The sequence below is a fragment of the Lontra canadensis genome, unplaced genomic scaffold (genome assembly GCF_010015895.1).
Source record: "Lontra canadensis isolate GAN:19392208 unplaced genomic scaffold, GSC_riverotter_1.0 scaffold131, whole genome shotgun sequence".
Taxonomy (NCBI): domain Eukaryota; kingdom Metazoa; phylum Chordata; class Mammalia; order Carnivora; family Mustelidae; genus Lontra; species Lontra canadensis.
The window spans coordinates 694,885-717,487 of NW_022631125.1; the positions used below are offsets into that span (position 1 = coordinate 694,885).

The 22,603-nt window shown below is 38.6% G+C and overlaps 2 protein-coding genes across 2 annotated transcripts in view; both read left to right on the plus strand.

The window, feature by feature from the left end:
- Positions 1-19,462, plus strand: part of MED14OS (MED14 opposite strand) — a 352,748-nt gene extending 333,286 nt beyond the window's left edge. The window contains exon 6 of the mRNA XM_032842506.1: positions 19,356-19,462. The gene's annotated coding sequence lies outside the window, so the exon portion shown is untranslated. The remainder of the gene's footprint in view (positions 1-19,355) is intronic.
- A 27-nt stretch (positions 19,463-19,489) lies between these two features.
- USP9X (ubiquitin specific peptidase 9 X-linked) overlaps positions 19,490-22,603 on the plus strand; it is a 97,638-nt gene continuing 94,524 nt past the window's right edge. The window contains exon 1 of the mRNA XM_032842502.1: positions 19,490-19,609. Coding sequence (XP_032698393.1) covers positions 19,514-19,609 — 96 coding nt within the window. The 5' untranslated portion in view covers positions 19,490-19,513. The remainder of the gene's footprint in view (positions 19,610-22,603) is intronic.

The window sequence follows — 22,603 nt, forward strand, 5'->3', positions numbered from 1 at the left end:
CTCCTCTATTCCCTGCAAAGTCCTAGCCTTCAAAGTATGTTTGGTGCCCTTTTTGTGCTCAAGTTAAAACAGATGTTTTCTTGTTAAAGAAAGCAGACTTGTTTTAAAATTAGTACATGTATTTTGAACTGCCTCCTAATCGAAAACTGCCATACCATTTTTTATTTTTTAATTTTTTAAAAGGTTTTACTTACTTTTGAGAGAGAGTGTGCACGAACCAGGGGGAGAGGCAAGGGAAGGAGGGGGACAAGCAGACTTCCCACTGAACAGGGAACCCATCCTGGGGGCTCAGTCCCAGGACCCTGAGAACATGAATTGAGCCGAAGGCAACCACTTAACCAAGCTGACTGAGCCACCCAGGTACTCAAGAACTGCCACACCATTTCAGTACTTACGTTAGCTTTGTATTTTTCACACGTTGTTGCTTAATTGTACCGTTTGATTTGTGGGACACTGAGAACAACAGAAGCCGACTTGTTGGTGCCAAGGACAAATGATGTCATAGCACACCATGTATACACAGTGATGTAATTAAGTAGGAGGGCTGAGTCCCCCACATGGCATATGATGGTGGTAAAATAGCTGTGTAAAATTCACAAGAACTCATGCCTTAGCAGTCAGTAATATGCTGCCATCTGTCACTTTATATTATTATTAATAGTTTTGTTTGTAGTTTGTTTTGTAGGAGGGCAAGAAGCATAAGGAGTTTAATTCTTAATTTCATATTTACTATGTTTAAACAGTGCTAAAATAGAAAGTAGTTTTTAAAAATGCTGTTAAGGTAGAACCAAAATTGGCGAACTTAGGCAGCTTGGTATTGTTGATAGAAATCCAGTGCTTAGAGTCAGGTGACTGGAACTGGGATTCCAATCCATACTTATTAGGTTATTTATTGAATGAAAAATGTGCTTATATTTCTCCCTAAATGTGTGGTTCTTTTGTTCATTCTTTTATTCAACAGATAGTTTGTAAGTCGTGTAGCACCACATGATTTTGATGTCTTATTACTGGTTTCTTTACTCTCCTGTTGTAAAATTTTCTTTAGAGCCAGCACAAATTCTGATAGGAATACTGTGCTATGAGTTGTCTTACAAATATTGAGATAATCTTCGATTGGAAACTTTTTTAAAAGTAGGACAAAATTTTCAATATGGTAGGATTCTGTGTTGAAGCAACAGAATAATAAAAGCCGCTGTATTTGTATAAAACAGTTGAGGCTGTCCATTTATTTTAAAAATCAACCTGAGCAATTGTGATACATACATCAGGAGCATAGAATCCTGGTAATTTTATAGTTGGGAGAATGCTTCCCCCCCCCGAACTGATCTAGAGATCATATTTGTCGGGAGTCTGGGAAGGTTCAAAAATAAGAATTGTCAGGGGTACATAATGAACTAGTTGGCATTTTAGGGGAGAAGAGACTGGCACTTGTTAGAACACTTAGTATTTATTGGGTACCTCCTCTTTCGAAGGTACTTCACATACATTCTCCCATTCAAGCTTCTCAATAATCTCTGAAGGTGTTAGCTAATTTGGGGGGGGGGGGTTATAACTTTGAGATTAAACACTACCTGTTACAGGCATGTCTGTTACATTATAGTTGCTGAAAGACTTCATGGTCTGCAAAATCAGGCACCAAAACTGTATTTATAGGGGAAAAACAGGGCTAAGAGTAAAGGGATCACTCAAAAGCTATGTAACTTTATAGTTAGAGCACTAATAGAAACAATAAAAATTCTAATAAAATAAACACAGTTAAAAACATCTTGAATTCCTGACAAGCGATAGTAAATATAGGACTTATTAAAAACTGGTAACCTAATGGAACCCTTCCATATAGGGAATTGTTGAGGTTATGGAGTTAGCACATGGGGGAAATAAAATGCACAAAGATCAGAGAGAACAGTGTAAGTACTTCCAAGGCAGAGCATGTAGCCAGCCTGAGTCAAGAGGAATATGGGGTATGACCCATAGTCATACTGCTGCTGTTACTTGGTGCAAGGCATCAGTGTATTGAAGGGAAAATTGCTTCTGAATTAACATGACTTGCAAGTGTGTTTGCTGGCATTTGCCAGTGAGCTAAATCCCATTAACATAGCTGCATGTTTCGTAGCAAAGTAGACTTTGACAGGTCTTTTTCACTTCAAAATCCATACTCATGTTCCACCTTCAGTACTGCATTGTAAATAGTTGTCTTTAAAATGTCTTCCCTCCAATGGAATGTTGTTAGGAAGAGGAATTAATTAATACTTCACTGGATACCTTCTGGCATTTGAAGATGATCATTACCTGATTTAATCACCACAACTATAGCCTTGATGTTTGGGAAGTTTGCTCAAGATCACACAGTAGGTATCAGAGTAGAAATTTAAATTCATTGTTTCTGCTTATACATTTGCTTTTGTATACTATATTGCTGCTGGCAAAATAATTTTATTTTGGCCTTTAACAAGTTTTTCCAACACACTTAATGGTATTGGTGAAGTCATTTCTATTCCTCGCCTCTGGTGTCTTAGAGCACTGAAATAGGCACAAATAGTGATGGAGCATAGCAAAGGGATGAGCAGAGGCAATGGTACCAACTTGTCTGGATTTGAAATCCAGTTTTGCTAACTTTGTTCTCCCTATTAACTATTTCAAATTAGTAAATGATAACCTGGCTCATGGTAAATGCTTAGTAAATGTTCACTTGTCCATCACCCCTACCCCATTGCTTCTCTAATGTTCTGGTTCCTTTTTTGCTTTTAATCCATACTATTCTATTTCTCTCCTTCTTCCCCATCTATTCATATCATTGATTTGAAATAGATTAAATATAGATTGTGTTTAACTGAATATTGATGTTTTTAACACTTCCTAAGTTTTCATTGATGTTTTGGAAATATTTGTAACTTTTTTAAAAAAAGATTTTATTTATTTATATGAGAGAGAGTGAGCAAGAGAGAGCACAAGCTCGGGATGGGGCAGAGAGAGAGGAAAAAGCAGACTTCCCCCTCAGCAGGGAGCTGGGTATGGGTCTAGATCCCAGGACCCTAGGATCATGACCTGAGCTGAAGGCAGACGCTTAACTGACTGAGCCACCCAGGCATGAGATGTTTTTGGTGTGGGTGGCTTATTGTTTATGCAGGGCTGGACAGTTTTAAAAACTAGGGATGTGTGAGGATTTGTAATGTTTCAGTTTTCAAGGTACAAGCTATGGATCTGAATACATGGGTGTGCTGTTTTAGTCTCATTTTGTGTGCCTAAGTTTCTTGCATTTATTAATGTATAAATACAGTGTATAAATATACTAAGAAAAAAAAACAAAAAAACCAACACCCTGTGGTATATTTCAGTGACATGATTGTGCCTTTGTTTTATTTTGTCTTTAAGGAGAATTCAGAATTTTCAGTATTTGTAGATGACACAATTATATAGGAATATCAATTGAGGAACTAGTAAATGCTTTCAATATGATCACTGTCCCCAAATAAATTAATTTACTTTGGTTGAGTTCTAGTTTTATTTCTCTGTGTTCTCCTTTAAATTTATTGAGACTTGATTTACAGCCTAGTTAGTATGTGGTCCATTCTGGAGAATGTTCATGTGCACTCAAGAAGAGTATGTATTCTGTTGTTGGTAGTGTGTTCTACGTATGTCTGTGTTGTATAGTTGTTTTGTAGTGTTACTAAAATCTTTTCTATCCTTGATCTTTTCTTAGTTGTTCCATCCATTATTGAAAGTGGAGGGGAGAACTATATTCTCTATTTCCCTCTCCTTTTGTCATTTTTTGCTTCATATATTTTGGGGCTTGTAGTTTGCATATATGTATTTATAGTTGATAAATCTTGATGAATGGACCCTTTTATTATAAAATGTTCTTTTTATCTTAAGTAATAATATTTTTGTCTTAAAGTCTCTTTTTTGTGATAAATATATAGACACTTCACCTTTCTTATAATTGCTGTCTTGCGTGATGCATATTTTTCCATTCTTTTACCTTTTTTTTTTAAGATTTTATTTATTTATTTGGCAGAGATCACAAGTAGGCAGAGAGGCAGGCAGAGAAAGAGAGAGAGAGAGAGGAGGAAGCAGGCTCCCCGCTGAGCAGAGGGCCCGATGTGGGGCTTGATCCCAGGACCCTGGGATCATGACCTGAGCCGAAGGCAGAGGCTTTAACCCACTGAGCCACCCAGGCACCCCCATTCTTTTACTTTTTATTAAAGTAACCTCTCTGTCCAACGTGGGGCTCAAACTCATGATGCCAAGATCAAGAGTTGCATACGCTACCAACTGGCGTAGCCAGGTGCTCCTCCATCCTTTTGCTTTTAACCAATTTGTATCCTTGGAACTAAAATTCTCCTGTTGATGACATGTGGTTGGATCTTCCTTTTTAAATCCAGTCTGTCTCTGTGATTTGATTGAATTTTATTTCTATTGAGTTTTATGACATTTAATGTCATTGATCTAGCTGGATTTACATCTTCCATTTTACTTTGTTTTCTGTATCTCATGTCTTGTTTTTCTTTTATGATTTCTTTTGCCATAAGTGGGTATTTCCTAATATATTTTAATTCCTTTTAATGATTTTTTTCACTACTTTTTTTACATTTTCTTTTAGTAGATTTATTGAGATTTACATATCTTACAGTTCATCTAAAGTATACAATTCAGTGTTTTTGGTGTATCGTTCTAAAAAATTGTGTTAAAATACATCACAAAATTTGCTATTTTAACCCTTTTAAGTGCATAGCTTAGTGGCATCACTTATAGTCACAGTGGTGTACAACCATCACCACTATCTATTTCCAAAACTTCCAGTAATTCTCTATCCTTCCATTCCTTCTGCTCAACCCCGGGTAACCTCTGCTTTCTGTCACTGTGAATTTACCTATGCTAAATAGACTAGTGGAATCAGCTTATTTGTCCTTTTGTAACTGCCTTATTTCACTTAGCGTAGTGTTTTCAAGGCTCATCCATATTGTAGCATGTATCAGAACTATATTCTTTTTTATGAAGATAATCTGTTGTATGGGTATAACATTTTGTTACTTTATGTGTTGACAGACATTTGGGTGTTTCCTACATTTTGGCTAATGCAGCTAAAAACATTTGTGTACAAGTTTTTGGTGTGGGCCTGTTTTTTTTCTCATTTATAATGTAAAATTTACCATTTTAACCATTTTTAAGTGTACAGTTCTGTGGTTATAAATGCATGTATGTTGCTGTGCAGCTGTCATCACCATCCATCTCCATTTCATTTGCCCCAACTGAAACTGTCCAATAAATACTAACTCGTCAAATTCCTTTCCCCCAAGTCCTTGATAACCACCATCTTACTTAAAATATTTACAAAATATTTACAATATTTGCCCTTTTGTGACAGGCTTATTTCACTCAGTGTAGTGTCTTCAGGGTTCATGCATGTTATAGTATGTCTCGACTTCCTTTTTGTTTTTATTATTTTTAAAAATTTATATGAAAGGGAGAATGAGCACAAGTGTGTAGAGGGGCAGGTGAAGATAGGGAAGGACAGGTGGGCTCCTCACTGAGTACAGAGCCCAAGATTATGACCTGAGCCAAAGTTGGGGGCTTAATTGACTGGGCCACCCAGGTGCTCCTTGACTTCCTTTTAAAAACTGAATAATACTCCATTGTATATATCACATTTTATTCATCTGTAGATGGACACTTGAATAACTTCGACCTTTTGGCTGCTGTGAATAGTGCTGCTATGAAAATGTACAAATAATCTTACTGAACCTCTGCTTTCAACCCTTTCGGGTATATACGCAAAAGGGGAATTGCTGCCTAATATACTAATTCTATGTTTAGTTTTTTGGGAAACTGCCATACTATTTTCCACAGACCCTGCACCATTTTACACTACCACTAGCAGTGCACAAGGATTCTCTGCCCTCCACATCCTCACCAAAACTATCTTCCATTTTTTTAATTATAATCATCCTAGTCGATGGGAGGAATCTATCTTACTGGGGCTTTGATTTGCATTTTCCTGGTGGCTATGATGTACTGAGCGTCTTTTACTTACTGGCTATTTATACATCTTCTTTGGAGAAATGCCTATTCAGATGCTTTTCTCATTTTTAAATTGGTTGTCTTTCTTATTACTGAGTTGTAGGGGTTTTTTTGGTGTATGCTAAATATAGATCCCTTATTAGATTAATGATTTGTAGTGGGTGTTTTCTCCCCTCTCATTCTCTGGGTTGTCTTTTCACTGTCTTGTATTAAATGCCTTTTGGAGCACAAAAGTTTTTAATTTTGGTGAAGTCCATTTTATCTGTTTGTTGCTTCTGCTGTCATACCTGTAAGAATCCATTGCTAAAATGCTAGGTCATGAAGATTTATCCCTGTTTCTTTGAAGAGTTTTTAAAGATGTTGATTTTATGTTTAGGTCATTTCATTTTGTGTTAATTCATTCTGTTATAGGGAAATATTTCTGTATACAATAGACCCAATTATGCATTACGTACACTTGGTTTCATACAATACTTTTTTAAAAAATCACTTGAGCAGAAAGGAGAAAAATGCATTTATACTGTTTTTATATTTATCAGTTCTCTTTCATTGGGGATTGGGTCTGCCAACCTCTTTATGCTCTTATGCTGGAAGTTGATCTCTGACTTCAGTTTTGAAACAATTTTGGTTAACAAGTTTTTTTTTCTTTCACTACTGTGGATATGTCATCCCACTGCTTTCTGGCCTCCATATTGTCTGATGAGAAATCAGCCAACAGTGTTACTGAGGAACCTTTCTATGTGATGATTTGCTTCTTCCTGCTTTCTCATTTCTTTTTGTATTTGGCTTTTGACATTTTGATTATGTTTCTCAATCTGGTCTCTCTGAATTTATCCTACTTGGATTTTGCTGAAATTCTTGGATGTATAGATTAACGTTTTTCACTGAGTTTGGGGGGAGTTTGGACCATAATTTCTTCAAATATCTTTTCATTTCTCTTTCCGGCCTGCATTATGCATATGTTGGTATGCTTAATTATGTTCCACATGTCTCTGAAACTCATTTTTTTCTCTCTGTTCTACAGCTTGCTTATTAGTCTATTGATCTTTTAGTTTGCGGATTCTTTTTTCTGATAGCTTGTATCTTCTGCTGAACCACTTCATTTAATTTTTTGATTTCAGTTATTGACTAAAAATTCTGACTCATTTTCATTTGGTTCTCTTTTTAAAAATTTATCTTTCATCTCTTTATAGTCTCTTTTTAAACGTCATCTTTTCCTTTACTTTTTTTGTTTTGTTTTGTTCTAAGATTTTATTTATTTATTTATTCGGGAGAGAGTGCGTGCATACATAGAGCAGAGGGGCAGAGGCGGGGAGCCCAACATGGGGATTGATCCCAGGACCTGGAAATCGATCTGAAGGCAGATGCTTAACCAGCTAAGCCACCCAGATACCCATTTGCTTCATTTACTACTTTTAAGCCCGCTTTTCTTTAGTTCTTTGAACATACTCGTAATGGCTGTTTTGAAGCCTTTGCTAAGTCTGACATGTCGACCCTCTCAAAGCCAGTTTCTTTAGCCTGCCCCTTCCCCTGTGTATAGGCCACAGTCTCCCATCATTGCACATCCTGTAAATTTTGGGGGGGGATCACTGGATCTTTAATCTACCATAGCAGTTTTGGATACTGATTCCCCACTACCATCCATACCTAGGGACTTGTTACTTGCTTGTCTGTCGAGCAGCTGGCTATAATGGAATCATTTTCCTTGCAATGTGCAGCCTGTGATTTTACTCTTCAGAGGGTAGAGGCTTAGCATAACTGTTAAGCTGTCTCCCTCTGTTGGTATCACATGCAAATGTTAGTCTCCCCTAATTGTTGGCTGCTGGCTTGATTGTTTTAGGTGATACCCTGGGATTTAATTGCCACACAGACTGATCCAATTCAGTTTTTCTCCTTTGTAGGGGATAATCCTGGAGTTCAGTCTTTGAGGTCTGTTTTAACCTCCCTCAAGGGAGGCCCTTAGCTATCTCTTTACCTCATTCTTCTTAGGTAAACTGCTAGCTGGTTTCAAGTTTATCTTCTTGCTCTCAAGAGATAAACCAGCCTCTTTTTTTTTTTTTTTTAAGATTTTATTTTTATTTATTTGAGAGAGAGCAAGCATGAGCAGGGAGAGGGGCAGAGAGAGCCTGATGTGTGCTCTATCCCAGGACTCTGGAATCATGACCTGAGCTGAAGGCAGATGCTTAACCAGCTGAGCCACCCAGGTGCGCAGCCAGTCTCTTGATTGGTTACTGCCTTGGTTTACATTGTTTTTAATGCACGCTCAGATTTGAACTTTCCTGTACTCTCTTCCAAATGAAGTCAATTCCCTTTTAGAGAAATTTGAAACTTTCTTATGGCCTGCCTCTCCCCCTGGGCAAATCTTTACAACATTGCTTCAGAATGGGGCTGGAGTGGGTGTGGGAGGGTGAAGCAATGGCTTAATTCTGTCAGTGAGGCCCTCCCTTCATGAGTAGGATGTAGATAGGAGCAGCGGCCTTTGGTGCTCTCACCTTGTGTCTCCCAGTGTGGAACCTCCATCCTATGTGTGACATGGAATGAGGGCTGTTAGGAGCCTGCAGAACCTGGGGTCAAACTTCTGCTCCACAAGTAGGGCTTGGATAGAAGAAAGGAGCCCCAGGCATCTCAACTGCTTGGGCCTGTGAGAGAGCCCTGCAAGTCAAAGTTGGGGATGATGAGAAATGCTAGCTGCTTTCCCTCTCCTGGGGAGATAACCTTGACTGTGAGGTTGGAGGAGAGAGCCCTGTGTCCTTGGCTGCACCCACCCAGAATGGAGCTTCTGTCCTGCTGAGCTGGCCCAAAATGCCACAGGCTGACTGTTTACTGAGATACAGATTTTCTTTTTCCTTTTTCTTTCTTTGGTAGATTTTCTTCAATGAGTGTTTCTTGATTTACTGTATACCCTTAGGACAATTTCTGGGTACTTCAAAAAATTTTTTTAAGTAATTTTCACTTGTTACTGTTGTTTCACTGGAGAGAGTATCCACAGAGCTTCTGATGCCAGCATTCCAGAAGTCATTTTTAATTTAAAATTGCCTTTTAACTTAAGTTGCCTACAGCCACTTAAAAACTCATGTTTGAGAATGCCTTGGAAAAGATGCTGGAGTTTATTGAAGCTTTAATGTGTGTGTACAAGCTTCCAGTACCCTAATTGTGTACATAGGACTTGACAGACAACTTAGTATGAAGAAGTTTTGAATAAGCATGTTTAACCAATTATGGAGCATTTCTAAATGAATACATTTTTGTTGCAATAAAAAAACTTAGAATGCAGGATGCAGTTCTGTTGTGATGACCTAATAGGAAGTTATCCATTGGAAGCAGTAGCGAGTGTATATGGTGACTTTATTTTAAAAATTTTCAAAATGTATTTTTATTGAAGTATAGTTGATCCACAGTGTTACATTAGTATATGGTGTTTTAGTGACAAAAATTAAGGCCTGTGTGTGTTTAATAGTGGTTGGTAATAGAATATGAGCATTTAGCTAAAGTAATGTTTTGGGTTTAACAAAGATTAATTAGACATCTTCATTTGCATTAGCCTGAGTTAGTGATTGGCTGTGAAGCTGTCTAGAGCTAGCATCACATTTGGGGTCTGGGGAACCTGTGCTTAATGTAGCTGCCTTGATTGGTTTTGTGTCTAATATAATTGTGAGAAGAGTGAGCCCTGTGTCAATGATAATGGCAGTGCTGGTGTAGCTAGGAAAAGAAAAGTCCTTTGCTCTTGAGCAAGGACTACATTTTAAAATTGCCTAGGGATATTTAGGTTTGTAGCTATAGACTCAGCTATTGAAATAACTTACTGCATTTTAAACTCCTGAAACCTGAAATCTCATGTCACACTGAACAGTAGTTCTTTATAATGTGGTTTTTTTTATTATGCTGTATTTCTTAGGAATATAGTGATAGCATTTTAGAAGTAAATTCTGTGGTATATAGCTATTAACAATGTTGTAGAAGAATGACATGGGAAATTTTTAAATGAAGCGAAAAACCCAGTTTTATAAAATGTTTTTGGATCAAAAACATTTTGATGGAGTTTATCTTGGAGTTGGGGATATGGTGAGATTAATAGTAGATTTTTTTCCTTATTTTCTAATGTTAATACATGGCATGGTTAAAACCGTAGAATCGTGGAGCTTGTGCTACCTGGGGTGGAATCCTGGCTCTCCCATTTTCACTGCCTATTTATTCACTCTGTCCTAGTTTCTTTACTCCTGAAATGGGGCTAATAATAGGCTTGTTCTGAGGATTAAATAAGTTATACGTATAACTTGCTTAGAATAGTGCCTGACACAAAGTAAACACTCAAACGGTAACTATTATTATCGCTATTAATAAGAGAATTTTTATTTAAAATCTGAGGTATGTCAGCCGGGCTGTGGTAGTGTTGAAGTTGGGAAATTAGAGACGAAAAATAATTAGGGCTGATTGAGAATGACCTTGAATAGTGCTTATGTAAAATGTGGAGAGGAGGAAGCCACTAAAAATTTCAGAGAATGAAAGTGTTGGATTAATTTACCATTGATATACTAAACAGATTGGTATCGTGGAGATCAGGCAGTATGCTGTTAAAATTGGAGTCTCTTAATGTGCAGTGGGAGTGGAAAAGATAATTTGGGACACATTAGAAAAGAGGAATTGTTGGAGACAAGAAGGGAGAGGGTTTGACTTTGATGTTATTTTTATTGCCCCCCCCCCACCTCAGTTTTGTTTTGAGTACCTACCTGTTGTGTGCCAATGAATCCTTGGGATATAAGGATGACCAGAGTTCATAAAACTTCTACCCTTAGGGAACTTTTGTTTTTGTAGGGAGAGTGATCATCATACAGATGCTTTAAGAAAAGTGCAGCTGGCTCTCAGAGCCTCGGGGTTATTTGATGAGTTCTGAGTCAGGTGAGTTGAGCGCTGGTGAATCAGTATGGGAAAACTAAGCCGAATGCTCTTTCAGAGACTTGAGTCCACATGGAGGAGGAGTACATTAGAAGGAACAAGAAGGTATATTGAACTGGAGTTAGAACGGGGTGGGGTGGGGAGGGCAGTTGCAAGATGAGACTGGAGTTGGGTATTCATGGACCTTGTTAGTATTTTGGTCTTCATCCTGGTCTTTGAAGATTTTTTTTTTTAATTTTTTTTTTTTTTTTTAAGATTTTATTTATTTATTTGCCAGAGAGAGAGAGAGAGAGAGCACAGGCAGACAGAATGGCAGGCAGAGGCAGAGGGAGAAGCAGGCTCCCTGATGAGCAAGGAGCCCGATGTGGGACTCGATCCCAGGACGCCAGGATCATGACCTGAGCCGAAGGCAGCCGCTTAACCAACTGAGCCACCCAGGCGTCCCTGGTCTTTGAAGATTTTTAAGCAGGGCCATGATATGTAGTTGGCATTTTAATAAGAGTCATAGTGTTCATTTCTAATGCCAAAAAGATAAAACATAATTGGAGGCTTGACAATAACCATGATTTTAGGAGAAAGATCATAATCCCTTATCCTTGTCCCCCCAACCCTTTTTCCCCCAATCTTAATTCTCTCCCTTCAGAGAAAACATCTTGAAAGCTTTGGAGAACCTTCATGATTTTATGGAGGAGCCAATGGCTTTAGAGTCTAACACATGTTAGTAACTGCCATGTTGGACAAGCTCAAGTTACTTAATGTTTTAGCTTCTGTTCATGTCTGTTAAATTGGATTAATAGTCATATGGAATAGGTGTCATGGTGATGGCATGAGGTTATACAAATAAAACACCCACTGTTGTGCCTGATGCATAAGTTTGGTAGAGTAATGTAGAAATTAGGATGGAACTGTAAGGGATCCTGTGGTATTGTGATTTAAAATACATATTTAGTCTTTCTTCCAGTTTCTGGCACAGAGCTCAAAAACCCTAGGAATTAACTAAGTGGTAAGAGCCAAAAGGGACATTTTACATTTTGTTAATGAGGTGACTTTTGGAAAGCCCCTAAGGATGGAGGCTGGTTGCCAGGGGGAACCGAAATCGTGATTAGAGTGTTGGAATTTTCAGCCCCTTCCCTTCCCCCTTCCTTGGGGTGTGGGGAGAGACTAGAGATTGACTTTAACCTTCAGTAGCCAATAATTTAATCAGTCATGCTTATGTAATAAAGCCTCCATAAAACTCCAAAAAGATGAGGTTTTGAGGGCTTCTGGATTGGTAAACACGTGGAGATTTGGGGACAATGGTGAGCCCAGAAAGAACATGGAAACTTCTTGCCCTTTCCCCATATGTTGTCTCATGCATCTCCTCCATCTAGCCGTTTCTGAGTTACATCCTTTAATAATAAACCATAATGTAATAAGTAAATGATTTTCTGAATTCTGTGAACCACTCTCGCAAATTAATCAAACCCAAGGCATAGGGGTCATTGGAGCCTCCAGTCTATAGCCAGTTAGTGAGAAGCGTAGGTGACTGCTTGGATTGGTGACTGAGGTGGGGGAGAGGGCGATCTTGTAGGACTGGCTGAGCCCTTAACCTGTGGGATCTGGTGGTGTCTCCAGGTAGATAATGTCAGAATTCAGAATGTCAGGACACCCAGCTAGAGTATGAGAATTGCTTGTGAGGGGAAAAAACGCACGTTGTAACTGGGTGTAGAATTGTAGAGTCACAGAATAAACTTTGAATGGAATGGAATCAAGTCTACAAAAGAAAATATTTCTTGGATCTTATGACTACTGAAACCTATTTTGCCTTTACCCACTTGAGTGGTTCTAGGTCTAGTGTCTGAATATAATTGGTTTGAGGTTGTGTGACAAATAATCATACATAGTTAAATAATTAGTTAAAGCAAATAAAATAGCAACGATAACAAGTAAGGTTACCTAAAAATTAGAATCTGGATTATTCCCAGTAACTATTTTTACTCACATTTCAGTGTTTCTTAGAAGGGTTATTAAAAAAAATCCTGTAAGTCCAACTGTTGGTGCAGGTAATGAACTCCACATACTGTTTGTTTTTCTCTTGTGTCTTTTTTTTTTTTTTTTTTTTTTTTTTTAGTTTTTGGGTTTTCTAGTTTCTGTGTGTCCTTGGAAGTGTCTAAAACCTGCAATAGCTGTATGTGTCTTTTCTCCTGTAGTAGGAAAACTTCTATGTAGGACAGGATACTTTTTCTTCCAGATAACAGTGCATAAGAATTTTGCCTTTAAGCATATCGAATCTGTCATCGTGATAGAAATCCCAGTTTAAAATTCAAAAAGGTCAGGTTGCCTGGGTGGCTCAGTGGGTTAAGTGCCAGACTCTTGATCTCTGCTTGGGTTATGATCTCAAGGATGTGAAGTTGAGCTCTTTGTCAGGCTCCACACTTGGGATCCTGTCTCCCTCTTTCCCCTTCCCACCTCGTGCATGCTCTCTCAAATAAATCTTTAAAAAAAAAAAAAAAAAAAAAGGAAAGATCTTACTGAAATAAAATTCAGGGGGCGCCTGTGTGGCTCAGTTGGTTGGGCATCTGCCTTCGGCTCAGGTCATGATCCCGGGGTCTTGTGGTCCCAGGTTCCTGCTCAGCAGGAAGCCTGCTTCTCCCTCTCCCTCTGCCTGCCACTCCTCCTGCTGTGCTATCTCTGTCAAATAAATAAAGTCTTTTTTTTTTTTAATATTTTATTTATTTATTTGACAGAGAGATCACAAGCAGGCAGAGAGGCAGGCAGAGAGAGAGAGGAGGAAGCAGGCTCTCCGCTGAGCAGAGAGCCCGATGCGGGGCTCGATCCCAGGACCCTGAGATCATGACCTGAGCTGAAGGCAGCGGCTTAACCCACTGAGCCACCCAGGCGCCCAGTAAAATCTTTTTTAAAAATAAAATTCAGAAAAGTCTAAAATACTCTTGGCCTAAAAAAGAATGATTTTCATACTCTAAAATCTTTAATTAAAAAAAATACTTTTGGAGAAATTCACTTCTGCAGACTTTAAAGTGAATATAAATGGTTGACACTTAATGGAATACTAGGTTATTTAAACAAAACAAAACACAATGCCAGCCTTTAACCAGGTAAAGGTGATGCGTCTCCCATCTTGGAAGATACTGAGATTCTAAGTTTGAGTACAAAAAATGCTGTCCTCTAAAAAACCATCTAATGTTGCCATTGTGATTATATGTTGTATTGCAGAAAATCCAACATAATTTCTGGTAAAACCTGAGAGAAAGGGAGAAGCAGTGACCTGCAGTACCTTCCCCCCCCCCCCCCAAAATAAAACTTGATGCTTTTTATGCAAAGCTTGAAACTTCATACAGTAAATTTTCACACTGGATTTGTTGAATTTGAGCATTCCTTTAGGAAATGGTTATTTGTTAAATTTTAAATGATTTGAATAATTTTTTAGTTGAGTATATTGCAGCTTTGACTGGGTAGAAAGCTTGTTCTGGCCTTGCTGAGTATGCCTAAATGTCTCCTGGAAAACAAGCTATGTAGAGTCTTGGGACTGCTTCTTGAAATCAAGTAAAACAGTGTAATTCCCATCTGTTTCCTCCACTTGAATGGGATTTATTAAGAAAGGTAGCAGTGTTATTCTTGGATAACTTAGTTGTAGCATATCTTTGATAAACTTTTTCCCATTCAAAGCTTTCCAAGTTATATTTGAAAACGTTATTTTTCCAATTATGACCTCAGATACTCAAGAACCCTACATAGTACATTATAGAAAGGGAAAAGAAAACATTCTGAGAATTACTGTGTTTGGTATTTGCAAAACACCTTTGTTAAAATAATCCTCATGGGATTTTTGTGGGTGGCATTATCTCAGTTTTAAACACCTGTGAAAATAGAGTGGCCATTAACTGACCTTTAAGAAAGGCAGCTTGTTAAATGGCAGATGTGGGATTTTGAAATAAAAGTTAAGTTTTAAAAATCCAGAAAGTATTTTTAATTGTTCCATACCTTTTTCTTGCTCTTAATCTTTCAGTCCTAGCATACCAAGGAAAAGGTATCCGTTCTTATGTGGTGGGAGAGAGACGGCTGTTAAAAATAACAACATAGAGGGGTGCCTGGGTGGCTCAGTGGGTTAAAGCCTCTGCCTTCGGCTCAGGTCATGATCTCAGAGTGCTGGGATCCAGCCCTGCATTGTGCTCTCTGCTCAGCGGAGAGCCTGCTTCCTCCTCTCTCTCTGCCTGCTTCTCTGCCTACTTGTGATCTCCGTCTGTCAAATAAATAAATAAAATCTTAAAAAAAAAAAACAAAAAAAAAAACAGTAGAGAGACTGTACTATGCTGAGACCTGACATACCTGCTCAGCAGTACTGGAAATCTTGAAGTGTGGAGAACTTGACAGAGTTAGAAGAAAACTAGAAACCAAGGGACAGAAAGGTGAGAATCACAGTAAGAGGAGATAGGGATGGCAGGCAGCTTGAGGCCTTGTTAATGGGATATTCTGCAAGAAGCAGATGATGATTTAGTTCTGTGGTCAGAGTAAAAGGTATATTGTTTGGCAGAGAGGTTGCTTTTCCATTTACCTTAAAGTTATTTTTTTTTAAAGATTTTGTTTATTCATTTGGCAGAGAGAGATCACAAGCAGGCAGAGAGGCAGGCAGAGAGAGAGAGGGGCGGGGAAGCAGGCTCCCCACTGAGCAGAGAGCCTGATGCAGGGCTTGATCCCTACCCTGAGACCATGACCTGAGCCAAAGGCAGAGGCCCAACCAACTGAGCCACCCAGGTGCCCCTAAAGTTACTTTGTTTAAAGGGATAGTTCTTAGTAATCTGCAGAATACTTTCATTTAGAATAATTTATTTCCAGACTTTTGCCAGATAGTTTTGATTTGCCTATAGATGGAGGGTTTAGGGGGATACATACAGATAGAAGGATGTTGAGTATAAAACAACATGAGGATATAATTTTAAGATATTTTAACTGAAATGGTCTCCAAATGTCAAAGGACTGTAAAGCAAGAGAGCTTGTATATATACACACAATTTTATTGTGAGAAAATATATACAACCTTAAATTTAATCATTTTAGCCATTTTTAAGTGTACAGTTCATTGGCCGTTAAGTACATTCATATTGTGCAACCATCACCGTCATCGTCATCCATCACCATTCATCTTCAGCACTTTTTTTTATCTTCCCAGGCTGAAACTGTGCCCGTTGTTAACCCATTCTTCCCTCCCTGTAACCTCTGTAACCACCTTTCTACTTTCTGTATTAGTATAGGCACCTCATATTAAGTGTAATCATAGAATATTTGTTTTTTGTGACTGGCTTATTTTACTTAGCGCAGTGTCCTCAAGGTTTATCCATGTTGTAGCATGTGCTAGAATTTCCTTCCTTTTTAACACTAGAGAATATCTCATTGTATGTGCATACCACATTTTGTTTATTCATTCTTTCGTCCTTGGATTGCTTCCTGGAAAGACTTTTTAAAGAGATAGTATTGGTGTAGTGGACCAGGTAATTGTTAACTTTCTGCTTGTGCTTTGGTCACGTTACTTTTTACTTTATTTTTTCTTTAGATTATTTATTTGTCAGAGAGAGAGAGCGTGCACACAAGCAGGCAGAGTGGCAGGCAGAGGCAGAGAGAGAAGCAGGCTCCCTGCTGACCAGGAAGACTGATGTGGGCTTAAAGCAGCGTAACTGACCGAGCCACCCAGGTGTCCCTCAGGTTACTTTTTAGATGCTGGGTTTTTAATTTTAGAAAAACACCACATTTTGTGTAAACAGTAAAAATTTACTTAGAAAAAAAAAACCCTGGCTTTAATTTTTTGGTGTGCTTCAGGTTTTGTCTTCTTTCCTAGATTTTCCCCATACTTGAGAATATATTATGCTACTACTTCTACTGCCCCGTAAGATTGTGACTCACTTCCTCTCAGTAGGTGGTAGCCAGGTGGAGGTTGTGTTTAAGGGGGGGTGGGAGGCTCTGAGGTTATACTACTGAGTACATGTCCGTTGTCTTCTTTGTGAATAACTGGCTCTAAGTTCAAGATCCCTAAGTTTTGCTTCAATTCCACACTTGGAGAGTGAACTATTCAGTGGATGTTTTCACCTATTTCAGTATTCAAAACTAGTCCTCACTGACATCACTACTACCTGCCACCATCCCCTTTGAAAAGAAGTAGAAAGGAAAGGAAACCTGGTGTCATCCAGGATTGTATAAACCAAGGAAGCTCAGAGGTTCAAGTAGTGGTGCCACTTGTAACTCATGCTGAGAAGAGGGCACACAATAGCAAGAAGCAGTTACTCGATTTGCCATAGTAGAGCATCAGTGATCTATGAAGCAAACATTCTCCCTGCCAAATGTACATATTCACAAAGCTTTGTCTGTAGTTTCAGGGGAGTTACTCTTGAAATCCATCCGTAGTCCTCAGTTAAGACCCACTGGCTTAAAGCAGTTTTGGTAGCTTAGACCCAGCCAGATGATGAGGGAAAATGGAAAAGGTGAAAAGGGAGGCAGAGATATTTCAGATTTTTGGGAAAAGGGAAGGATAGAGATTGGTGCTTTTTCAGTAAGGGAGACTAAAGCATTTTTTTTTTAAGATTTTATTTATTTATTTGTTAGAGACAGAGGGAGAGAGAGCGAGCAAGCACAGGCAGACAGAGAGGCAGGCAGAGGCAGAGGGAGAAGCAGGCTCCCCGCCGAGCAAGGAGCCCGATGCGGGACTCGATCCCAGGACGCTGGGATCATGACCCGAGCCGAAGGCAGCCGCTTAACCAACTGAGCCACCCACGGGTCCCAGACTAAAGCATTTTTATAGACAAATAACAAGGCATCCAGGAAAAGAGCGAGAGGATCATCCTTTGAGGGAAGCATACAAGTGGATCATGAACCCAGGTTGGGAAGCAAAGGGAAGAAATGGAAAAAATTTGAAGTGGAGAAAATCAGGTTGAATTGATGAGCTGATAAATTTAAGTGGCAGGGAAAGAAAGGTACTCAAATAATTTGCCAGCAGACCCAGAATGACTAAAGAAAATTATTAGCTAGTTTCTCCAGGTTTTTAAAATTGTTTACTTCATGTGGATTTTTTTTGTAATGTAGGGTGTATGAAACTGGGAAAAAAAAGTGAAAGGCTGCTCAATCATGTTCCCTTTTGTATTTTCATTTTATGTATTAAACATTTTTCTGTGTGTGTTTTTAGCCTCACTAGTACTTGATATTATCAGTCTTAAGCTTCGTTGTTGTTACACAAATCTAACAAGTGAAACAAAATCTTGTTAGGGACATATCTCTGGGTTAAGCGATTTTATTTGTTTATTTATTTTTAAAGATGTATTGATTTTAGGGGTGCCTGGGTGGCTCAGTTAACGTGTCTGACTTCAGCTCAGGTTCTGATCTTAGAATTGTGGCATCGAGCCCCTCGACCCTGAGATCATTACCTGAGCCAAAGTCAAGAGTCAGACATTTGACTGACTGAACCACCCAGGTGCCCCAAGTGATTATGTTTAAATAGGAGGTAAACATGGACTGTTATGGACTAAATGGAAAGTATGCTCGCCTTATAATGAAATACTGTAACTCATCAGCTATGGCTCTCAATCTCATGGCACAATTCTCAATCACCAGGGGAGAATTTATGGAAAGTACTGATACCTAGGCTTCACGCGCAGATGCAGTAATTTGTTCAATCTGGAGAGGGGTGTGCACATCACTGTTTTTCCAAGCATCTCAGATGATTTTAGTATGCAGCTAAGGATGAGAGCCACTGGTAAAATGAATATATAGAATTGAGGGCTTGCTGGCATTCCCCTATATACCTTTGCTGGTCAGGTAACAAAGAATTCCATTGTTAAACAGTTGTGGTCTGTAGCCCTGTCATGCCTCTGGGAATGCCTGTGACCAAAACCTTGGCAAAAGTGAAGAGTCAGGATCACTTGACAGAATAGGTTCTTTTAAGAATAGTAGTATATAGTTTGAACTTTTTCCAATGAAAAATTCCCCCAAAGTTTTAAAGTTTCATTTAAACCTGTTACAAGCTTGTTAAAAAGCCATTTATAATGCCCTTGTACAATAGTGATACACGTTAGTTGTACAGTCTTTCCTGAAATGTTTTAAAAAATAGTATTTTGTTACCTGGCTTATGTCTTGAATATAATATTTTTACAGTGTATTGAAGGTGTTAGCAAATCCAAGACAGTTTTTTCCAATCCATGATTAAATCAGAATGACTACTATAAATACCTTGATAATAATGTCTTTGGAATCCCAAAAGAAAGTTGAAACATAAGGCTGTGGTTTGGTACAAGCTGATCTATAGTTACCAGTTTAAGTTGAATATGGTATTAATGAGGCTTTAGCTTTTCACTTTATGCTTTCATTATATAGCGACCTTCTCTTGACTAGATTCACTGGTACTACTAGGATTGAACAGTTTCTTAATTTAAATCTAAAACAAATGTACTTTTTTTTTCTTGTAGGTTATGCAATGGTCTCTGCAAGATGGTTTATTCTTGAATTGGAGCTTTTTAAGACTGACAAATGCTGGTACTTCATCTTCTATAAGTGGACTATAATTTCTTTTCTCAAGACAACTACATAAGCAGACAAAATTGCAAAGATCTGCCCTGTGTCGAGTATGACAGCCACGACTCGTGGCTCTCCGGTAGGAGGGAATGACAGCCAGGGCCAGGCTCCTGATGGACAGTCTCAGCCCCCCCTCCAACAGAATCAGGTAGGATGTTTAAGATACTAGTTAAAGCTACGTTGGTATGTCTACTATGATATCAAATAATGGAGCATGTTCTGGGGTGTGCCTGGGTGGCTCTGTCAGTTCGGTGTCTACTTGGCCTCAGGTTATGATCACAGAGTCCATGGGATCACAGAGTCCGTGGGATCCTGCATCATTGAATTCCCTGCTCAGAGGGGAGCCTGCTTCTCCCTCTCTTTCTGCCTGCCACTCTGCCTACTTGTGCTGTCTCTCTCTGACATACAAATAAAATCCTTACTTGTTTAAAGATTTTATTTATTTATTTGGCAGAGAGGCAGGCAGAAGGGGAGGGGGAAGCAGGCTCCCTGCTGAGCAGAGAGCCCGTTGTGGGCCTCGATCCCAGAACCCTGAGATAGTGACCTGAGCCAAAGGCAGAGGCTTAACCCACTGAGCCACCCAGGTGCCCCTTTCACCTACTTTTTAAAAAAAGATTTTATTTATTCATTAGATAGAGGAGGAGAGCACACAAGCAGAGGGAGATGGTCTCGTTCCTAAAACCCTGAGATCATGTCCCGAGCCAAAGGCAGACGTTCAATTGACTAAGCCACCCAGGTGCCCCTTAGCTACTTTTTCTAATATATACACTTGTATTGGGTAATACCCAAATCAGACATACACACTTAAATTTGTGATGTGCAGCTCAAACAACATTTACAGGTGAATTTATAGCTGAGGGGCAGGCACATGAATCACAGACATGCTGCTAACAGTTGGCGCATGTTTATGTGGAACTCTGTATGGATAAGTTTTAAGCAAAAATACTGTTATTGTAGGGTACTTAAGTTTGTCACTTGGGGATAAGTTCTTCTTGTCCAGTTACTATAGATTAGACAATCTATTATAGGAATGGTAGAAAAGAGATGTGCATGTGTGCTCTCTCCCTCTTTGCCCTCTCTTTTCCTTCTGCCATTTTAAAGAAGTGAGCAAGTCAGGTTTTAATTCTGTTTTTCCAAATAAATGTGTCACCTTTATTCGTTTTCCTCTCCAGTTCCCAAGTTTAAGCCATAAAATACTGAAGTAGTAGTCACAAGTAGCACACAGAATCATTAAGTCTTAGTGTCATAAATTTGTTACCTAGTATTCAGGTTTCATTAAACAGAGAGATTTGTGTTGGATGCCAGAGAATCTATTTTTAAGCCAGGAGCTAGAAGAGTTTCAGTATATTTCATTCTTTATTTATTTTTATTTTTTAAATATTTTTAATTTGAATTCAGTTAACATACAATGTAATAATTGGTGTCAGAGGTAGAGGCCAGTGATTCATCAGTCTTAAATTTTACTTACTTTTAAGATTCAAGTATAATTAACATACAGTATTATGTTAGTTTCACATGTGCAGTATAAACAGTTCTGTACCTTACTTGGTGCTCATCTGTTTCACCTATCCCCTACCTACCTTCTCTCTGGCAGCTACCAGTTCTCTATATTGGAGAGTCTGCTGGATGTTAACTATACTGAAATTAAAATTTTTTTTAAAAGTGTTTTTTGGGGGATGCCTGGGTGGCTCAGTTGGTTAAGCATCTGCCTTTGGCTCGGGTCATGATTCCAGGGTCCTGGGATCGAGTTCCACATTGGGCTTCTTGCTCAGGAGAGAGCCTGCTTCTCTGTCTGCCTTGCGCTGCCCCTGCTCATATTCTCTCTCTCTAGCAAATAAAAAAAAAAAAAAGTGGTTTTTGTTTGTCTCCATTTGTCCTTGTTTGTTTCTCAAATTCCATATAGTGAAATCATGGTATTTGTCTTTCTCTAACTTATTTCACTTAGCATTACACCCTCTCAAAACATCCTGTTGTTGAAAATAGCAAGATTTCATTCTTTTTATGGCTGAATAATACTCCATTGTATTTTCTGTTTTATACCTGTATTGTGCATGGAGTTCTGAGTTCTTTTTCAGTGTTTTGCTGCTTGCATGGCTTTAAACAAATACTAAACATTTGCTCTAATCTCAGTTTTATTTTAAGGTACACTTGATAATTTTTAGAGCTCTCAGGTTTGTGATACCTACCTGTTAATGCATCTGCATTACATTCTCATCCGTCTAATAGTGGTTGAGTGTTGCGGGTTTTTTTTGTTTGTTTTTTCTTTTTGAGAACACTCATGATTAAAACAAAACAAACTACATTCTTAGCTATCTGTAGAATCCTTCACTTTTGCCTGCTTACTCTCTACTTTTTAAAATTAGGATTTTAGTTACTTCACAAGATTTGACCCTTTGAACCAAGGAGTAATAACCATAACATTAATCATTATCCAATTTATGGATCCATTTTGGAATATACTTTTTACATATTGGCATAAAGGGAATTTCTAAGATCAATATAAAATTTCACTTGTATAATTTTTAAAGGAGAAAGGATATATAATTTCCACAGGAGGAAAATTTTGCCTCTGGTATGTAATAGAACTTGGTCTTGAATGAAACAACCTTGGCAAAGGTACTGTGGGCTGAAAACTCTTGGGTGTGGTTGTTAGGAGGGTACAAACTTTCTGGAATGTATTTTGGCAATATATATGCCAGTACCCCTTAAAGAGTTTATATTGTTGTTGTAATTATATTTCCAGGAACCTATCCTACAGAAAAACCGAAGTTCAACACAAAGATTTATATATTTTGGAAAACCTTTTTCGGGGTGCCTGGGTGGCCCAGTTGGTTGGGCGACTGCTTTCGGCTCAGGTCATGATCCCAGAGTCCCAGGATCGAGTCCCACATCAGGCTCCAAACTCCATGGGGAGTCTGTTTCTCCCTCCCACCTTCTCCCCTCTCATGCTCTCTCTCACTCTCTCAAATAAATAAAGAAAACCTTAAAAAAAAACAAAACCCTCTTTACAGCTCTGGGTTTGTTTTGTTTTATTATGTTTTGTTTTTTTAAGATTTTATTGTCAGAGCACAAGCAGTAGAGGAAGAGGGAACAGCAGACTTCCTGCTGAGTAGGGAGCCTGATGTAGGGCTCAGTCCTAGGA